Below are 19,249 nucleotides of genomic sequence, written 5' to 3'. Positions count from 1 at the left end.
TAAAATTAAATTAATCAATAAGCATATTAATAAACAATGACTATGACCAACGTCACTTGCCAGGTGAAGGTGGAAAACTCTCAGGGTCTTTTGATACCACCAAAGATCTGCGTCAGGGGGACGGGATTGTCCGTCTCCTATTCAACTTAGCGCTAGAGAGGGCTATTCGGAAGTCGAGGGTGGAGACTTCGGGAACCATATTATATTAGTCAACCCAGATCCTGATATACGCTGATGATATAGACATCATTGGTCTGCGACTCTCCTATGTAGCAGAAGCCTACGAAAGGTTGAGCGGGCGGCAGAAAACTTTGGATTGCAGAGAAACGAGACAAAGTCCATACTTATGGTGGCCACATCATCGCCCCTACCAAAAACAAATCCAAACTTACGTAGGCGTGACGTACAGATAGGTGAACGCACTTTTGAAGTCGCTCCTAAATTCACCTATTTAGGGTCAAAGTAACTGCAATAGTATAGAAGCTGAATTGTGCGCAAGAATGCTGGGTGCCAACCGCTCATTCTACAGCCTTAGAAATTATTTCACCTCAAAGAACCTGCCGCGACGGCGTGGAGGCATCTGCCATTAAGGCGGGTATAACGGAATGGCAGACGAAGGCGCGAAACCGTGAGAGGATTCGAACACTCTCGGGGCAGGCCAAGACCGTAAAGCGGTTGAAGCGCCGAAAAAGTAGGTAAGTAAGTAAGTAAGTAATGTATCAGTCTAGGTTAACAGTTATGTGGGCAGTCACCATGTGCCTTAACCAGACAGAGGAGATAGATTTTATCATCTAGTACGTTTATGTGTGAAACATGTTTAATGTGTTAAATAAATATTACTATTGCTAAAAAATCACAGAAAGATAAGATCAGGTTAGTTAAGTTGTTCAATCGTCGTTGATAAACACAAATGTAATACATTTGAAATCTCTTAAACGCTTTATTAATTTTGATCTAGCTACCGCGCTATCCTGATGCAAAGACTCCGAGCCTTTCTCTTGGCAGCCAAAACGATTATTATATCCGATCGGTTTCTGACTCGCATGGTTCTTATTTATTTTTCGGATAGCATTATTTCTTCCAATAATAATGATAAGTATCAAATAAATTTCCACTATGATTACGTCTTGTTACGTAAAGACACCTACGTAGGTCATGTTAATTTGTCTTTCTTATCTCAATTTCTGACATGAGCTTCTGTTGCGACTCCTAGCTCATAACATTGATCTCAGCTGTATTTTCTATTCCATTTGTTATGTCTGGGACAGGACTTTGGATCATTATCGATTCTCTGACATTGAAACTAAACATAGTAATTGCCCATTTGTCTTGTTTTAGCCACTTGCTTGATTGAGATGTTATTGTTATTTTATCTCAGCCTACCTTGAAAATTGTAGCAATTGATAGCATTTCCTCAGCATTTAAAAGATTGAAAGATTGGTATATTGAGATTATTTATCTAATTATTGCAGCAGCAAAATTACAAATTGCAATAGAGATTATGTTGATTAGGTTTGGCGTCGTATGTGTGATATATAGCTATCACAAAAATAAAGCACTCGTACCTCCGTATCAGCTTCAGTAGTTCAGTCACTATAAATCCATTTTGCACGTTCCTCACTCTTGAAGCATTGTCCAATCGGGCCTAAATTAAACATAATTTGACTTTAAATGTATGAACACATATCACGCTTCCTACTCTTTCGAAACCCATTGCCTTCTCATTGAAATTGCAAATGACGCAAAGAAGTACCCGGAAACGTAATTTACAACGCCCGTACTAATTCCGAGCGTTTCTGCCCTGGTAGAATGTATCCCTTAATGAGCAGTCGGAACCATGTTTCCAGTTGTGTTGAACTGTGTCTCTACAGCGTTTGCTTTTCGACAATAGACTTCCCGGTACTCATGAGCGGCACTTTTCATTGGTAACTTTCTATGCACAGAAGCAAATGTTAGTTACATCTTGTCTAGTGTAGTAGAGCAAAAACAAAAACATGGGTAAAATATGGATAGGAAGAACGTAACTTTATGCTTTTATAGTGCGTTTGCATTTGGTGCGTTTCAACCGAACCCGGAAGGTGGAACTTTGTTATTGAAGAAGTTTTCCTAGTACTGGGTTGGCGTTGCATATGTGTTCGATTAAACAGTGCACAGTAAACGCATCCCATGCATAAACTGAGATAGTAATATGTTGTTTTTAAATCATAAAATTTTGTATTGAAGAAGAATTTTATATTCTATTTAAACTAACATTCAACGCAGTTATTCACTGCTTTGGCCTTTCAAATATTTTTAACGAAATTTCTAAGTGTTGATACAGTAGGAATATGAATGAAAGAATTTACCGATTTACCATTCATAAAAATAATAAGATACAGTTTATAAATAGTCAGCCGTATTCTCTAAATCGATCGACGGTACGGTAGTGGCAGTTGCCTGGAAACAATGATTACTTTACTTTATGAGATGAAAGTCCTGCTCTGTATATGTACAATATGGCAAAATATCATACGTTGGAGGTTTCCTTTGATATTTTTATGTCATTTTGACAATCGCTTCGATCGAGTTTGAGAAAGTGTCTGGGTGTATATAGATGTCATAGATGATATGGTCGGTACCATAACTTCGGTACTTGGTGTAACGTCCTTCGCGGACATAACGGTCTATAGAGGCTTTCGGGAGTTAGCCCTTGTATGGGGGGACGGTCCCTTTTTAGGATAGAACCCAGGACAGGCATGTTCTTAAGTCGTGCTAGTTGACCATACAATACATTAATACATTACGTAAATACATAAATAAATAAGTAAATAAGTAAAACATAAATGAATTACTAAATAAATGAATAAATAAATAACTAAATAAATAATTAAATAAATAGATTGAAAATTAAAAAAGTTTAAAAAAAGAACTAAAAAGGCAGCACTGACATATGGGAGTATGTGATATGCACTGGGTTTATTTACATTTCTGAATAAAAAATGTAATGACTTTATGATTTCCCATCTTGATCTTCTCTTTCTACTGAATCTGATTGTGGCTATAAAAACTCATAACTTACATTTTATTATTTTTAAAATAATCTAGTTTTTGAATTTACTATGTTCATCAGAAAAAAGTAGTATGACGATTACTTCATACAACTGCTATTAAAAAAACATATTGTATCTTCTAAGAGAGCGTAAAAGACATTTTGATTTTGGGACACATGCTTTATAATGGGACACTACAGTTCATAGAACAGCAGAAAATACGCATATGGTAATGAATATTATTTAGACTATGTGAAAAAAATGTTGTTTTGAAGAATTATTTATGTTTTAATGATTTTAGTGCCGTTTTATATAAAAAATGTTTAAGATAAAGTATACATTTTAAATATTTTTGACAATTTGTTATTGTTATTGTTATTGTTATTTGAAGTTTGACAATTTATTATTCCGGAGTTCAGAATCTAATATTTACCTGTTATGTGACAGTCGGCCTTAGCACTATTTTTCGATCGAAAAAATTCTATCGATCCTGCTGTCATTTTGGTGTCATTTGACACTCATTTCGCTACTAAGTTGATCATTTTACTGGTGTTTTTGAAAACTGGTATACCATGACACTCACTGATACTGACACTGACACTAACTATGCTACAAAAATTCGATCGTTCCGCTTTGTATGGGAAAAAATCCGCGACGCATATAGCTGCGGAAATGATCGAATATCAGAAAAATGCCATAAATCAAGGCTGATGTTTTTGAAAAATTTTATTTAAAAAATATTATGTAGCATGTTGATTATATTATGTTATGTAAAAGCAACAGTTCTGCCTTTTTGCAATGTATTAAGTAATAAAAAATAATTTATCATTAATTTAAAAAATTTACTTAAATTTTTTTTAAAATATATGTTTGTACTTATATTTAAATTCAAATGCACTCACTCACACATATAGCTCGATACTGTGCGCTCATCATCATTGATGTGAAAATCCTGAGAACCATCAAGACCACAACACCACCATGGAAAGACCATCCATCACACCAACACCAGAGAATCGTATCGACACCATCCTCTCACCAGGCAGCGATTGCCAGCGAAAACTATTAAAATTCCTTCTTATAGCTTTTATAAAGAACTCTAACCAAAACCACGTTTTAAATAAAATCAACAGGTTATAGCTTTACATAGACCGAGACCACCCAGTATAAGGTAACTGCAAGCCACAAATGGCTTGCAAAGAAGAATGTTAGGTTTTAGAATTTTAGAATTAATCAACTGATTAAAAGAGGCGAATGATCTCTATAAAAATAAACAACAATAACAAACATTTTGTGAAAAATGCCATCAACAGAGCTAGTTGGGAGGCGATTGCCACTGCCAAGTGGTTGAACGCATGAAGGTTCCCCCGCACTTATGCTGGTTGCTGAAGAATTATCTTGACGGTTGCATGTTGCAGTATGTAAACAACTCCAATCACCGCAGGCTTAGTGGATCGTCATGTATGATGGAGTTCAATTGTCTACGGTTCGTTGGAGCCCAGCTCTAACTGCAGCAGTATTGTCATTTACGTGAAACGATTAACAACAACGTGACGCAGATATGCGACAGCCGGTAACCGATCCATTAATACATTGCATCAAAACTGTGTAGCGGATCGTGTAATTGCGGAAAGTAGTTTGGATTAGCTCTCTTACCTTGGTAAGGTCACCCTCTTCTGTAAACGGCTGTTTTAACTTTTAAAGCCGATTGCATCGGTACAAAACAGAACGGATACCATCTGATTAATTACATTTATTAGTGATTACTGGGCGGTCCCGTGGTACAGTCGTCAACTCGAACAACTCAACAACACGCCCGTAATGGGTTCAAGCCCGGAATGGACCGCCCCTCGTACTAAGGACTGATTATCCGGCTACGTGGTATTGAATAATGTCTTGAAAGTCTGTATAGGATGGCATGTCCGCGTAGGACGTTTACGCCAAATAGAAGAAGAAGCTGATATTACTAACTTATTTACCTGGTTACACACGGGTTAGCATGAATTCCTCGTTTTCATAAAAAAGCATGCAAACACAATAACAACTGTTCCAAAAATATGATTCCAACACTTCGTAACTTCTTGTCTGGCATAACGACTGTAAATAAAGTTCCATTAAATGTTGTTATAAATATTAATCGCGTTTGAGAAATCCAGTTTTTTTTCCTTTTTTGTTTGCAAATACTTCATCTACATTGTTTCCTAGATTAAACATTGCTCTTTCTTTATACATGCTTATGCATTCTGTTAATATGTGTCTTATTGTTATTTCAATTCCGCAGTAGCTGCTTTTCAGGATCAGATTTCGTGAATAGGTGGCTGTGGGTGAGACATGTGACATGAGACATTCCTCCCGGTAGATGTTGTTTTTGAAAACATAAGATATTGTTGTACTGTTAACTATTAGAAACTTGTTTTCTTTTAGTTTCGTTTGTGAGGCCCACCATTCGTTTTGTCAGGTCTAAAGAACTTCTTGTACAAAATTCCGACCATCATTTGCTGCTTTGTCTACGTCTTCATTAACTTTTATCCCTCAGTGGCCTGGAATTCAACAAAAGGTACACAGCAAATTCTCTAAGTTTGCTTCAGTATTTTTTTTGTTGATAGCGTTTTAGTAATAGATAGTCTTGCTAAATGTCTGCATTAATGTCATGTTCTTACTGATTTCCATTAAAACTATTTACTGGATACATTTCAGTAATGATTCTTTTTCTGAAAATCGTTAAAATCAGTGTCAAATTTGTCGTTTCAATGGATATCAATTAATCAAATGACTGAAAATGCAGCAATTAATTCTGTCTAATCCATCTGTCAGTCAGAGTCTCAAAACAAATCAAGGCGATGCTCGCTTGCTCGTGATGTACAAACAGTTGATTTGGTAGGCGCTTACAGACACCACGGTAATATTTCAGGTGAGATTTCGGCTTGCGGGATTAATTTGATATAATTGGTAGTCATGTTAGTCTGTAAAATCTTTGCTACAATCAACTGTGCTTGCTGAAATTTCGTGGTGTCTGTGAGCGCAGTACAGTATAAAAACTATATTTAACAATATGAAACATCAATAAACATGAGCTGAACGGATTGCCTCTCTGCGCAGTAATAAAAACCTCAGTATGAATGTTTTTTCGTCCCTTTTTAATTGCTATTATTTATTGAACAATCAGTAACATCAGCATGGCTTTACTATGATTTCTGTAAACGAGCTGTCATTCAGGTCAACATTCAAGATTACTGAATGGTTCAGTAAAAAACTTAAACTGCAATGATTAATAAAATTCTAGCTGAAAAAAATCAGTAGAAAATTAAAAAAAATTATGATAAAACAAGTTTAGTATGATTGTTGAGGCCAGAAGCTTTTCTAAGATTATTATATGGCGATCTGTCTGAAAAAATAACGTCTGATTTGAAGAAGTAAAAGAAGTTGTAGAAATTGCTGCTTCTTTTGTTGCTATAATCATGACAAGCGCTTCTGCTGAAAAGGTGATGGTGTAGTGTGGGAATTTAATTTAATGGAACATGTATTTTTGTCGATATAGATATGTTGATGATATTGTTATCTACTCTTCAGTATGTACTTAAATTGTTGGCTTACTATTGCTGGTCTGAAATCTATTTACGTTTTACTTTGCATTGATCAATCAACTCTGGTATTGCCTTGGTACGATAGTATATCTCCATTTCGAGATTGTTTTTGAAATTTTCGGTATCCGGATATCCATAAGACGACCAACAGTTGTAACTAATATGTGTTTGTTGATATATGAGAAGGGAAGTTGGCCGTTTTCACAGATCTTTGATGAAATAGGACTGTGTATAAAGGCAGCAAATCAGTCAAAAATTAGAAAATTAAGATTAAAATACAATGTACCTGTGACAGCAAAGCCACCATACATTTTTCTGATTCGAATTAGGATGTTATGGGCCCGAAACCTAGTGTTACAAATTTGAAAAGAGTTTACGGATTCGAATTGTATGTACGATGTTGACAGTCGTTTAACGTGTTTGAAAAATGGTGCTAAGATGTTGAGCTTAAGCAACCCTGTATTGTATGATGTTGACGATAGTGCCTGGGGCAACGGAGCTGGCAACCCTGTAAGTCTAAAATGGCGCAATCCATTTGCAGGATTTCTTTTATAGTTTTTGGAAGTAATTATTCAAATAAAGCGAAATATATAGTAGTTCCGCAACCAACTCGAAATGGATATTGAAAAGAGTTTAAAAAACTTCATTTTTCTAGTTCTTGTATTAACCTTTTATTAATCATTTGCTTTAATACATTTCCAATATAATTTATTAGATATATTTATGTTTATGTTTATCTTCATGTTGATGTTTATTTGTCTATCAAAGGACAGTAATGCTCTCTCGAACCATTTTAGCAATGTTTTACAATGGATCAACTAATAATTACACTCAGTCGGCGAAATCCTCGGCGATAAGCGTCGCTGACGACGTTGAAAGCACCGCTTATGAGTAAGAACGGATCAGTGAAGCCAAATTACGTTCTACGATCATTGAGCCCGCTCAGGACTCGGGTAATGATGGCAGGAATGTACAGGTTGATGGTAGCCAGTAGTGACGGAGAGTCAATATATTGAATGATACCTGTCTACTTCATGATGTGGTTTTAACAAGATTAGATTTTACAAGTGGAATAACGTAGCTCATTTTCCAAATATTCTATAAATGTAAAAAAAAATAAAAATCCGACTGTAATGATAACAGCGTCACGAGCTGTGATGATCAGAGGTGAGATTCAACCAGTTCGTGCGACCATCACATGTTTGGTGACATTTTTGCAACCAACTCGTGTCCCTTATCCTGCACGAATCAAATTGTTGTCAGTGTATTGTAGCACCATAAAGCATATTCTCCAAATTATTTCTAGAGGAAACCGTTAAGAACAAGGATTAGGAAAGCAACGCAGAGGGTTAAGGGGTTTGGATACCCGATTTATTGACTAAACATGAACCAAATTTTGTTCAAATCAACGTTGTTGTTATTGCGTAATGCATAGCTGTACATACAAACGCAAATACTAATGTTCATTTTTATTAAAAAAAATACATTTACGTTCATTTTTTTGTTAGCGTTTGGAACTCTTGAGTACGCTTCAAGCTTCGAAAACTAAGGGGCAGTAAAAAGAGCTACGTCTGGAAAGAAGATTGACAGTTGGATAACAATAGTCAGTTTCGCTGTCATAACTGTAATGCAATAATGATGTGTGACATGGAGTGTGAGTTGAATGTATTTTAAACAAGAATTTAGTTTTAAAATTTTCATTTTTTATAGTTATTGGTCTCGCTACCCTTCTTCTTTATTCTTTCTCTCAATCGTTCTTTGAGTGGCGGTAAAGTCTAAATGCTAAGCTGCATCTTCTTCCTCTTTTGGCACAACAATCACTGCCGGTCAAGGCCTGCCTGAACCCACTAGTGAAGTTTGTTATCGTAACAGGATAGTCAGTCCTACGTATGGGGGTGCGGTCTATTCGGGACTTGAACCCATGACGGACATGTTGTTAAGTCGTTCGAGGTGACAGCTGCATCTACTGTATTTCAAAACTGGCATGTGTGTTTGATACCCCGACAACGCTAGCAAAATATACGCTTGGTGCAACAATTAAAACGCAACTGACGTCCATTTCTACTGCCTTCTCGTTTTTTATTCTTTCCCTGCGGCTGTCATCGATATGTAAATGACGGTACGCAGCACCCAGAGCAAAGTTAAACAAAACAAAGCAAGCGAAGTGTACGTGTGGCTTTAATTTAAAAGAAATGAAAAAAAACTTCTTTTCTTACAATTGCAATTTGCGGCATCTGGATGACAAAGAAAGGGAAACACGAGCAAGAAAAGGGAAAACGAAGGGCAAACCGACCAGATGTGAGTGGGCGGTCCTGTTTATCTGCCCGCGCGTCATGCGTTTAAGCTGATCCATCTGACGTCAACGTTCGGCGCGTCCTGGCGGTTTATTTTCGCTTGTGACTGACGAACTGGTGGCCAGATTTATAGGCGGGGAAATAAATATTGCATCGCGCAGTGGACGCTTGGGCACCGGTTGGTAGCGTCCGGCCGCTCTTCGTCGTCGTCGTCGTCATCGTCTTAAGTTCATCGTGCGACTAGCAAGTTCGACCAGCCGTAGTGAGTTCATTGCTCTATAAATAGACAATTTAGTCGCAATCGCATAGACGGGAGCGCGCACAGGGTTGATCACGATGGTACGATCGTAACCACGGACTGTTGTTTCGTTTCGTTTCCTATTTCTGGATAATCTGGGGGCGGAAGGGGGATATTGGAATACACTATACGCTCGTGCGTAGTACATCGGACGTTGAATTATTGGAAAACAAAATGTTCAGCATGAAGGAGCGGGGCATGAGGTCCAGAGCAACGCGGCAGATCCGCTTCCAAACGGATATCTGCACAAACAGGTCATGTTCTAAAAAATAATACGAACAAGCAACGGAAAAGTTGTAAACAACAACAGTTTTGCAAGGTTTATCAGCACCTCAAGGTACGTGTCATATCGAGATAAAGAGGAATAGCGCTGTAGATAAGGTTGTACCACCGTAATGTTCCTAACTGGCATGCAATCACTCCAAATCTTCAGAGATTGTGGCTGCACATTTCAGCAACCCGAAATATCTCACTAAATGTTTCATATTAGGTCCTCTTATTGGATTTTGAAGATGAGCATGAATCCCGTTCTGATCCTTCGTCAGTAAAAAACACAATTTCTCGGAAAAATATCGCTGCTTATAATGTTGTTTGAAGAAGCAATCTTTTCAACAAGATGACATAATTCCGTTTATACTACTCTACGGCAAGTCGCAATTCTAGCATATGTCCATGATTTGATATTTGCAGGAGTTTTGATGGTTTTACAAAGAGATTTAAGGTCTAATTTGATGCGGATATACCTTAGTGAAATCCAAAAATCTTCTTAATTTGTTAAGTTTATTAGAATAACTCATCGGATCATCTCGGTATCATAATTCTATTCACTTCAGAAATGATGACGTTCAGTAAAACATTGAAAATACCTTACTCGTAGGAATGTTATATAAATTAGAAACATTTCCGTAAAGTAATTGCTTCTCATCTCGTGAACTAAAAACAATGCTTAGTCAAACAAGCAATTAAAAATCCAAAAAGACCCCGTCGGATGGCGGTGAGGGCGTCTGAGAATAAAAAGAAGCTGGAATTTACTTGTGCTCCAACTCGACAAAAGACATTTTGTAGCCAGTAATTGTGCTTATCTGATGAAAATAATTGGGAAGATTTAGTGCCACTATTAAAGATACAAAGCAGGCGATAGTCCATAGCAATTAGCATGATAAGGCGACTAAAATGAGCCATTTCAGTCTTCGGAAAGTACTCCAACCAAGCACGCCTCTGTCTCGTTCGTAGAAATGGTTATTTTACAGTCGTACGGGTTTATATGTGCAGTTCACTGTGGCTGTTTTGTTTCTGCTCCCACCACACTGAACATCGAAGTTTGATCTGAGTGCTGAGTTGTTGTTGTCTTCCAGAGGCTTGCTAGAAGATCGTTCGTGTTAGTGTGTTCCTCAATGTTAACGTCGAGTGAATCACACGGCTCTTTTCTAAAAAAAAAAAAAACAAAACAAAACAAAAAAATGCCACATTCTTTCACATCGTCAACATTCAACAATGAGTCACCTATCAGAAATGTTCTTGCAATCATTCGGAGCTTGAATTTACCTTTCGGCGTCTTTTACACCTCACACCATTCTCTCCAAGGTCATATCCGGTGACCTTTATCAAAACATCCCCAATCCCACGCATCGATCATCACAGTAAAGAGATCACTCCGCTCCTCCCTAACCAAGGCACGATCACACCATCTCCAGGGCCGCGTGTTTATTTTCGGGGCTGAGCGTGTTCTTCTACTCTTGCTTTCCAATATGACAAACAAATAGCTAGCTGGTAAAACCAGCGTGTCGGTTGAAGGTTTGGATTTCACCCGATTGGCCCCCGATGGAAACCTTGAACCGTTAAATTGAGGTGAACGTAATTTAGGCAGCATAATTTATTGGCACCAACATTATTTTCCATTTTTTGGTTTGTGTTTTGTTTGTTGCTTCCCTCGTCCCTGGCGAGAGGGTGTATCCCAAATCGGCCTGCCCGCGTGTGTATATCTGCAAGAAACAAAAATACCAAAAAGCTACAATAAACAAACGCATCGCGCTCAACAGAGGAAACCCTACTCGAAACGAAATAGAGATAAAGGGGCGGACAACTTTTGTTTTCCACAAAATTTACTTCTTCTTCTTCTTCTCCTCTTGTTCCTCATACTCTTTTTTTCTTCACCACCTTCTCTTTCTCCTTCTTATCCTCCTCCTCCTCCTCCTCCTCCTCCTCCTTCTCCTCCTCCATCTCCTCCTTCTCCTCCTCCTCCTCATCATCCTACCCACCCCTTTTATACCCTTCTTCTAACGGCTCGAGAGTATTTTCACTTTTATTTGCACCAACGTTATTTGTAGGAAATCTTACGGAACGCTTCGCCCAGTGGCATAAAAATGCCCTCATGCCCGGTTTTACTAGCGTGAAGCAACATGCTTTAATCCCTTCGGGGCACTTGCAAGAAAGAAATTCGTCCTCCTGCTTCCCTTTAGCATCACTTTGTCTCGCATTCCCTTTCAATATAGTATCACACTATCCCAGTGTAGAGAAAGAGTCAGTGCTCATGAAACGGGCTAAAAAATGGAGAAAGAGTTGGCTGCTCGTTGGTGTTTATTTCTATTTTTTTTTTGTTTTTCTTCTGATACGCGTGTTTTCGCCTTGTAACACTTTATTGAAGTGTTGTCCGTTGTCTCACGCGATTGCCTGTTTTATGCTGAACCGCCAGGAGCGATCGGTTCAGCAACAAGCACGTGTGCACCGCGTGCTAAAGAAGGAAAGATAGTCTAAAAAAAGAAGAAGGAAAGGATATTCGTCTACTTGTGTGTGCATTTTTTGTATACCACTGTTGCTTTCCAAGTGGTACAGGTCCATGCTATAACATATTAGCCAGGCTGCCAATTACTGGGCAGATTCGTTTGCTCCACGTTGATTACACAGGCCCGCAACACCCGCTCCCTAAACGACCAAGGCTTTAATTTTATATCCTTTTTTATTTGACCGCTCGCAAATGAATATCCTTCTAATATTATAGCGTTTGCGGATGTGATGTGCGGATGCGTAAAAAAAGACACAAGAAAACTCTCCAGGACAAAGAAAAAGATTTGTCGGTCATTTTTTCACACGTCTGGTTGCCTTCCCTGTCTGAGTCACTTTCTTTTCTTTCTGGAGAAAGCGAAGAAATCTCCAGCTTTGCTTTTTGGTAGTCGCTTTTATTTGCAACAGTTTTTTAGGTGCGTTTAGGGGTAAAAAAATAAAATAAACGAGCAGCAACATAAAAAAAAGATGATTGTGATTTTGTGTGTTCTTGGCAACCCTCGTCAGCAATACGGTACGCACTAAATTCGCTCGCGTAGCCACAGGATCACAAAACAAATTTCGCGCAAAAGCAGAGCATAATAAGGGGTAGCTACGAACAAAAAAACTGGCCGTAAATAAAAATAAAAGTGCGGTAGACCAATCAACAAATGAAATATTGATAGGATTAATTAGAAGAAGGGTGGCGGTCCCGTGGTACAGTCGTCAACTCGAACGACTCAATAACATGCCCGTCATGGGTTTAAGCCCAGAATGAACCGTTCCCCCCGTAGCAAGAATTGACTATTCGGCTACGTGGTAATGGATTAAGTCTCGAAAGCCTGTATAGACCGGCATGTCCGCGTAGGACGTCACGCCAAATAGAAGAAGAATAGAGGAGGAGGAGGATTAGGAGAATGAGGATAAAGAGGAGGGGGAGAAGCAGGAGAAGGAGAAGGAGGAGAAGGAGAAGGAGGATGAAGAGGAGGAGGAGGACGTGGAGGAGGAGAAAGACGAAGAGGGGAGGGAGGGGTGATAGGGGACAAAACAGCATCCGCTAATTATGGGCAGAGATGAATCGAATGTCCAAAAATGTGGGCATACAAAGTACTGCTAAAAAGCTGCTTAGAAGAAAAATTTACAAGGCATACAGTTTTTTTCCCACAATCAAGATTACATTTTCAATAGACATGTCTTGAATAACAATAAAATATATTTTATAAAGAAGGTTTGAACAACGTCGTCAATCTAGAAGGAGACGATGTCCTCAATGTATGTGGGCCGCGGAAAACATAGCCTTGCATATGCTAAGTGATTCGTGATACTGTGAATGTTGGAGAGCACTGGTCCATATGACACTTTGTTCTTACTAACGGAGCGTTAGGTTTTACTTGGAATTTTGCAGTATTCTTAGAATTTCCAAATCAAGCAACTCCACGCAGATCAATTGTGTCTAAACGAGGGCCATAATTGGAATAGATGTACTAAAACGATACGAAGATGTAGCCGGCTACATATGTGTTACTCTAAGTTGAAATGGAATACTAACAAACTGGCACAGAGCGAGTGAGTTAAAACATAAGTAAAGTAGAAAGGATTGAAATGGAGCATCAAATCTGAAACCAATTGTTAATCGAGAAGCAGTCGAAAACGTTTTGCGAAATGTCAATAATTGTCTGAAATTGTGCCTCTCACCACAAATTTGGTTGTGGAGGCAGAACTCAATTAATTCAAATTGTGGTCGATTCGCCAAATGATTTTATGATTTTTTAAACGAATGAAATTAATCGTTATCGCGTGATTGTCTGTGTGCGTGTGACATGTCCGTTTTGCTGCTTTTTGTCCTTTATATATATATATATATATATATATATATATATATATATATATATATATATATATATATATATATATATATATATATATATATATATAAAGGTTTTCCACTCGACTTCAACAGTGACAAATCTCAACCTGTACTAAATGTACCTTTTTTCTAAAATTAGTTTCTACCTTTAAGTGGAAAGGAAAAATAGCGTCCACTCCGCACGCACCTGCTTCTACGAGCAGCAAGCTAATTAATGCCATCCTTGAGTCTCAAGGACTGTATTTTTTTTCCTGAGTATGTGTGAGTCTTTCCATTTCCTTTTCGGCCTTTTCGACAGTAGCGTTGGTAGCACGCTGGCCCTGACCCACCGAAGGCACGATCTTTGCTGGACGCGCTGCATCACACATACCTTGCGATCGACTCGCTACGGCACTCGTGTCGAGTGTTGAATTGCTATTTTCAGAACACACCACATTAAATATATGTGTGTATATGTGTGTATATGTGTGTATGTGTGTGTATGTGTGTGTGTGTGTGTATGTGTGTGTGTTCCGGTAAGGTTAAAGCGCAGTTACATAAAACGTTTGAACGCGTTGCGCCTAGGTTGGTTTCGGTTTAACTCGTGCTAAATATTTCTTCCACGAGATTCACAAAAACACATACGCACACGACACTGCACTGATCCCACGCAGCGTGTGAGTGTGTTTGAGAAATTTGAGCATGGCTCTGAGGCGTACTTTTCCGTGACCCGCCTGGCATGTTGGTTAAAATACACGGGAACTTTTTTTTATTCCATTTTGTAACAATTGCTCTACTGGGGCTTATGAAAAAAAAATCTATAAACATCGAAATGCTGTTTTCATTCAACACAATCATTGTCCACACCTACGCAAAGAAAAAAACAACAAAAACAAAAAAAACAAAAACATAATGTGATGAGTAGTCCTTCGCTAGGATGACGCAATCTTTATATCTGACAAGTTAACAGACTCGTATTGTACTTCCTTTTAATTATTTGGTTTTATTATATTAGTATCATGCAGCCAGATAGTCCTTGCTTCGAGGGGGTGGTCCATATGAGGTTTGAACCCACGATGAGTATGTTGTTAATTCGTGCGATTAGACCAGGGGTCTCCAAACTACGGCCCGCGGGCCTCAAAAGTATGGAATGCTACCCGCGATGACTTTGTCTTTAATCTTTAAATAAAAAGTGTATTTTTTACTAATTAACCAAACAATATTTTTTTACTTTTGAAATTCGATAATCAAGATTTAATTGAAAAAGTTGTGGAAATTTTATATATTTAGTAAGTATTTTCAAATCAAAACAAGATTTGATCATTTTCGTGAGGCAATGCGGCCAGTGATCTGACAACCCAATTGACATTTTCGAGCACGAATAACCGGGAATTCGAGCAAATTCCCTTAAACTGGAGCCTTAAACTTCCCTTAAACTGCACCAGTTTAAGGAAATTTAGAAAAAGTTCTTTAAAATCTACTGTGATGCGGCTTTTTTGTTGCTTTCTCCTAGATTCGATCGGAAATGATGTTTCGTATCGTTATAGTTGGTCATGTAAACATTTTATACTGAAATAATATCGATTTTTTATAAAAATAACCTCACACAAAATTTGCTTTTGTTTTTTTATTAAATACCAAAGCTATGAATGTAAAATGAGCTCGATAGCATCATCCATCAATAGAAGAAAGTCTAATTTACGAACACACCAAATCTTAGCGCTTTCAACACACTTGATCACACACAAATCTACAATTTCAGGCGTATCGAGTACTAATCGAGCAGATATGGAAAAACAATTTCGAGCAAATGTCACTTGGGAAGCTTGGAGACCCCTGGATTAGACGATTGTAACACGGGACCGCTTCCTATTGACCAAGGAATAGACTCTGTAGAAAATAGACCTATTGTGCAAGATTAGACAGCAATGCAATCAAGTAACGATACGTGTATAGACACGTAATACAATCATACCATATAAAGTACATTTTAGAAGATTTTTTTTCAATTTTCTTTTCCTGTTGTTAGAATGTGCTAAATATCATCTGAGTCAACCTGTTATATCTGAAACCTGTCTGTTTTAATTGTTACATTTCAAAGGTTCAGGTTCCCACTAACCGAGAATACTAGCGAAAAGTTCTTTTGATATTTTGGCTAAAAACCGGTGCAGTTGAGTTTAAACCTCCAAATGCCTATTCTTTGTATATGCCTTCGCTTTGATTGGCCTATTTTCGAACGTCAACAAACTCTATACTTGTGAACCTTTGCACGATTCAGTTTATTCCTCAGTTCCGTTCTAGTAAACCGTTTTGTACTAGTGCTTCAATAATGCTTTCAACATCTTTTCTGGTGATTTCATACAATAGGATATTTTTGCAGTTTGCCAGATTGGAATAAATCATCTTTGGTCAACCACCAATCATCAAATACTGTTTGCACATGACTGAATGCGCACGTTGTTCTGTGAAGCAAAACAATGTGTTTAATTGCGCCTCCACAGCGTAGCAAACATCAGTACAGCTTAATTACATGCGTCTTTGTTGGCTCTATATAGATTACGGATGTTCATATTCATGTATGTGTGTGCACGCGTGTGGTTGTTAAAACTCCCCCCCCCCCTCCATATTGCTCAACTGATAAGCGCACACAAATTAAACGAATGTTGTCAAAAAGTCACCGACAAAGCCATTTTTTTGTCTTTACAGCTCCAATGGAATTTAGCAAGCAAGCAGGAAGCAATATAAGAGCAAAACAGTTGGAAAATCGGAAGTTAAAACTTGCGTGAGTGCGGTGCCGTGCGGGTTGATGGAAGATGGTCCTCCCGATTATTTTGCTGCTTTTGCTAGCGGTCAACCCAAGCCAAGAAGCGGTCGAACCGATCCTGCTCGACAATGGCCTGTGTCCGGTGGCCCGGTGCGTGACGTACGATGAGGTGAACACACTGTGGGCCGTCCCGGACGCGGCCTACTTCCAGCAGTGTCGGCGTGTGCCGACCGGTGGTTGGGCCCTCCAGCTAATGCCCTGTGCCCCTGGCACGCTGTTCAGCTACAAGCAGCAGGTGTGCGTGTTGCCGGTGTACTGGAAGGGCTGTGCGGCGCTGCCGGATGAGCAGCGGTGTGCGGCGCCACGGTGCGGCACGTACAAGGAGGTGAACACACTCTGGGTGCACGAATCATCGGACAAATTCTACCAGTGCCGGAGGATCAATGGCACCTGGGCCCCGCTGGCGCTACCCTGTGCACCGGGCACCCTGTACAGCTTCAAGCATCAGGTGTGCGTGTTGCCATCTATGTGGGAGGCATCATGTAACGATGAGTAAGGTAGACAACTCGGGAGGGGGAAGGAGAGAGGAGATTGTATTGCAGAAGTATTATTTTATTTGAAAATTCTCATTATTTATCAAATTATAGATTAGATTAACTAAGTATATCAAGATGTAGAAATAAATATGAGCCTTTTTATCCACAAATGAAGGTTTTTTACTTACAAACTAAACTTTGAGATTTATTGTTGCGTCATATTTAACGAACGATGAGGCATAATTTCGCATACAATCGACCTTTAGTGGAAACTATGTTTGTACTTTGAACAATTTTCATTCTTTTTTCATGTTTTTATTTTTTAAATGTTTGTACCTGCTTTCAGTTATCAAACACATAATGCTTCATTTGTTTTCCCTAAATTTTGTAGGTTGTAGTAATTCCATAATACAGGGTTTTCCAGAAGTTATTATAGCTGTGGGACAGTTTATTAACTCTTACTTGCGTGAAACGAAACGAAACCAATGTAATGGGAATTGGACTCTATAGCACTCTTGTTGGGTAAATCCAAATCCAATTTCCAAGGAGCTTGTCCAAAACGGGTGACATAGAGTCCAATTTCCATCATATGAAATTCACTTCCACAAGAGTCAAGTGAGTGTCCCACAACTATGAGAACCCTGTAATAGACCTTACAGAGCTTTCCACGATTTATTGGTTGATTCTCATCAATTTTTGGTGGGTTCTCATATTTTTTGGTGCGTTCCCACGATTTTTTGGCCGTTTCCCAGAATTTTTTAGCTCAATTGTATTGATATCCAATCGGAAAATACCAATAAATTATGAGAACGAACCAAAAATCTATAGGATACGATCAAAAATTCGTGGGAACGCACCAAAAAATCATAGGAACTGATCAATAAATCGTGAAAAACCCTGTATATCGGGGTTGTTTTGTAGTTCATATAATTAATCTTATCATGTTATGTTCCTTACATAATTTACCTAATTATGCTACTAACAAATCACTGCTCCATCACTTCAGATGTTGATGTGTAATTGTTCCCGAAAAAAATGTTACATTAAATGTAAATGAAATATGAAGTAATTATTCATACCAATTCAGATGCAATGAACTTTTGTTATAACATTCCCGTTTCATTCCAACTTCCAACCTTCCAACAAGAGTCTTGCCGTGATAAAATGATAAAGTTTCGTGCTAGATGTTGATAAAGTTGAGAGACACTCGTTTTCATTGTTAGAAGCACAACCTTAAATCGTAGCAACAACATCAACCTCAAAAAATACACCCGAGCTCCATTTAATTCCCATTTTCACAACGGACCTTGTCCTCCATCCATCACCGCGTTGCGCTTGCAATGCACGAAAAATTAACCTGTCAATTCCCCATCCACACGCGTGTGTGTATGTGCTGGTTCTTTAGTTGGTACTCGAAAGCACGGTTGTACTCTACGCGGTTCTACTCAACCGGTGTTTTGAGATGGGCTACCTACTGATGGGGTTAACTGGGCGCTTCCACCCCTACTGGGCGCCTCCATCAACCGGGCGTCTCCATAAGCGATTGACCCTTCTGGTGAACAAAAGCGATATGCGGTTTGTGTTGAAAATAGAACACAACTAAAAACACACACCTACACTACAGAAAATAGAGAGCAAAATGCGCGATGGCAAAAGAGCAGCTGCGATGAATAAAATGTTAGAAGGTATAAATAATATCTTCCATTTGCTGTTGCTATTGCTGCTGTTGTTGCACAAAAGGAGATGGTCAAACCGCACTCATCGGTTGTATACGCAAGCTGGGGTTATACACGGGGGATAACCACACACATACACACACAAACACACACACATACACACACACACACACACACACACACACACAAACAACCCTTCCTCAAGGATGCACCAGTGCAATACTTTTTGATTGCTACACGGATGAGTTTACTAACGGTTGCACACGGTTTCTACAGCCCAGAGAGCCTGTCGGTGAAGCATGTGTTCTTTATCCGTTGCCCCTTTCGGTTACATTGTGTGTGTGTGTGTGTTAGTGTGTGTGTGTATGTATGAGTTTTGTAGATTTTTGCTTACTCGCGCGTGTCCGAAAAGTTAAACAGCGAGTCTGCCTGCGAGGTACGGCGGGAACGATGAAAAAAGTA

The 19,249-nt window shown here is 38.8% G+C and overlaps 1 protein-coding gene across 1 annotated transcript; it reads left to right on the top strand.

The window, feature by feature from the left end:
* Positions 1–10,403: 10,403 nt before the first annotated feature.
* On the top strand, positions 10,404–17,290 carry LOC121597310. Its single transcript, XM_041922979.1, has 2 exons — positions 10,404–10,583; positions 16,518–17,290. The coding sequence occupies exon 2, from the start codon at positions 16,625–16,627 to the stop codon at positions 17,129–17,131; it is 507 nt and encodes a 168-aa protein (XP_041778913.1). The 5' UTR covers positions 10,404–10,583; positions 16,518–16,624; the 3' UTR covers positions 17,132–17,290.
* Positions 17,291–19,249: the final 1,959 nt, after the last annotated feature.

This window comes from Anopheles merus, chromosome X (genome assembly GCF_017562075.2).
Source record: "Anopheles merus strain MAF chromosome X, AmerM5.1, whole genome shotgun sequence".
Classification (NCBI taxonomy): Eukaryota; Metazoa; Arthropoda; class Insecta; order Diptera; family Culicidae; genus Anopheles; species Anopheles merus.
Note: the sequence above shows the minus strand (reverse complement) of the source record. Positions and strands in the feature narration are given on the sequence as shown.

Excerpts from the sequence above, each read along its gene's own strand:
- LOC121597310 (XM_041922979.1), top strand. The coding sequence starts at position 16,625 with ATGGTCCTCCCGATTATTTTGCTGCTTTTGCTAGCGGTCAACCCAAGC.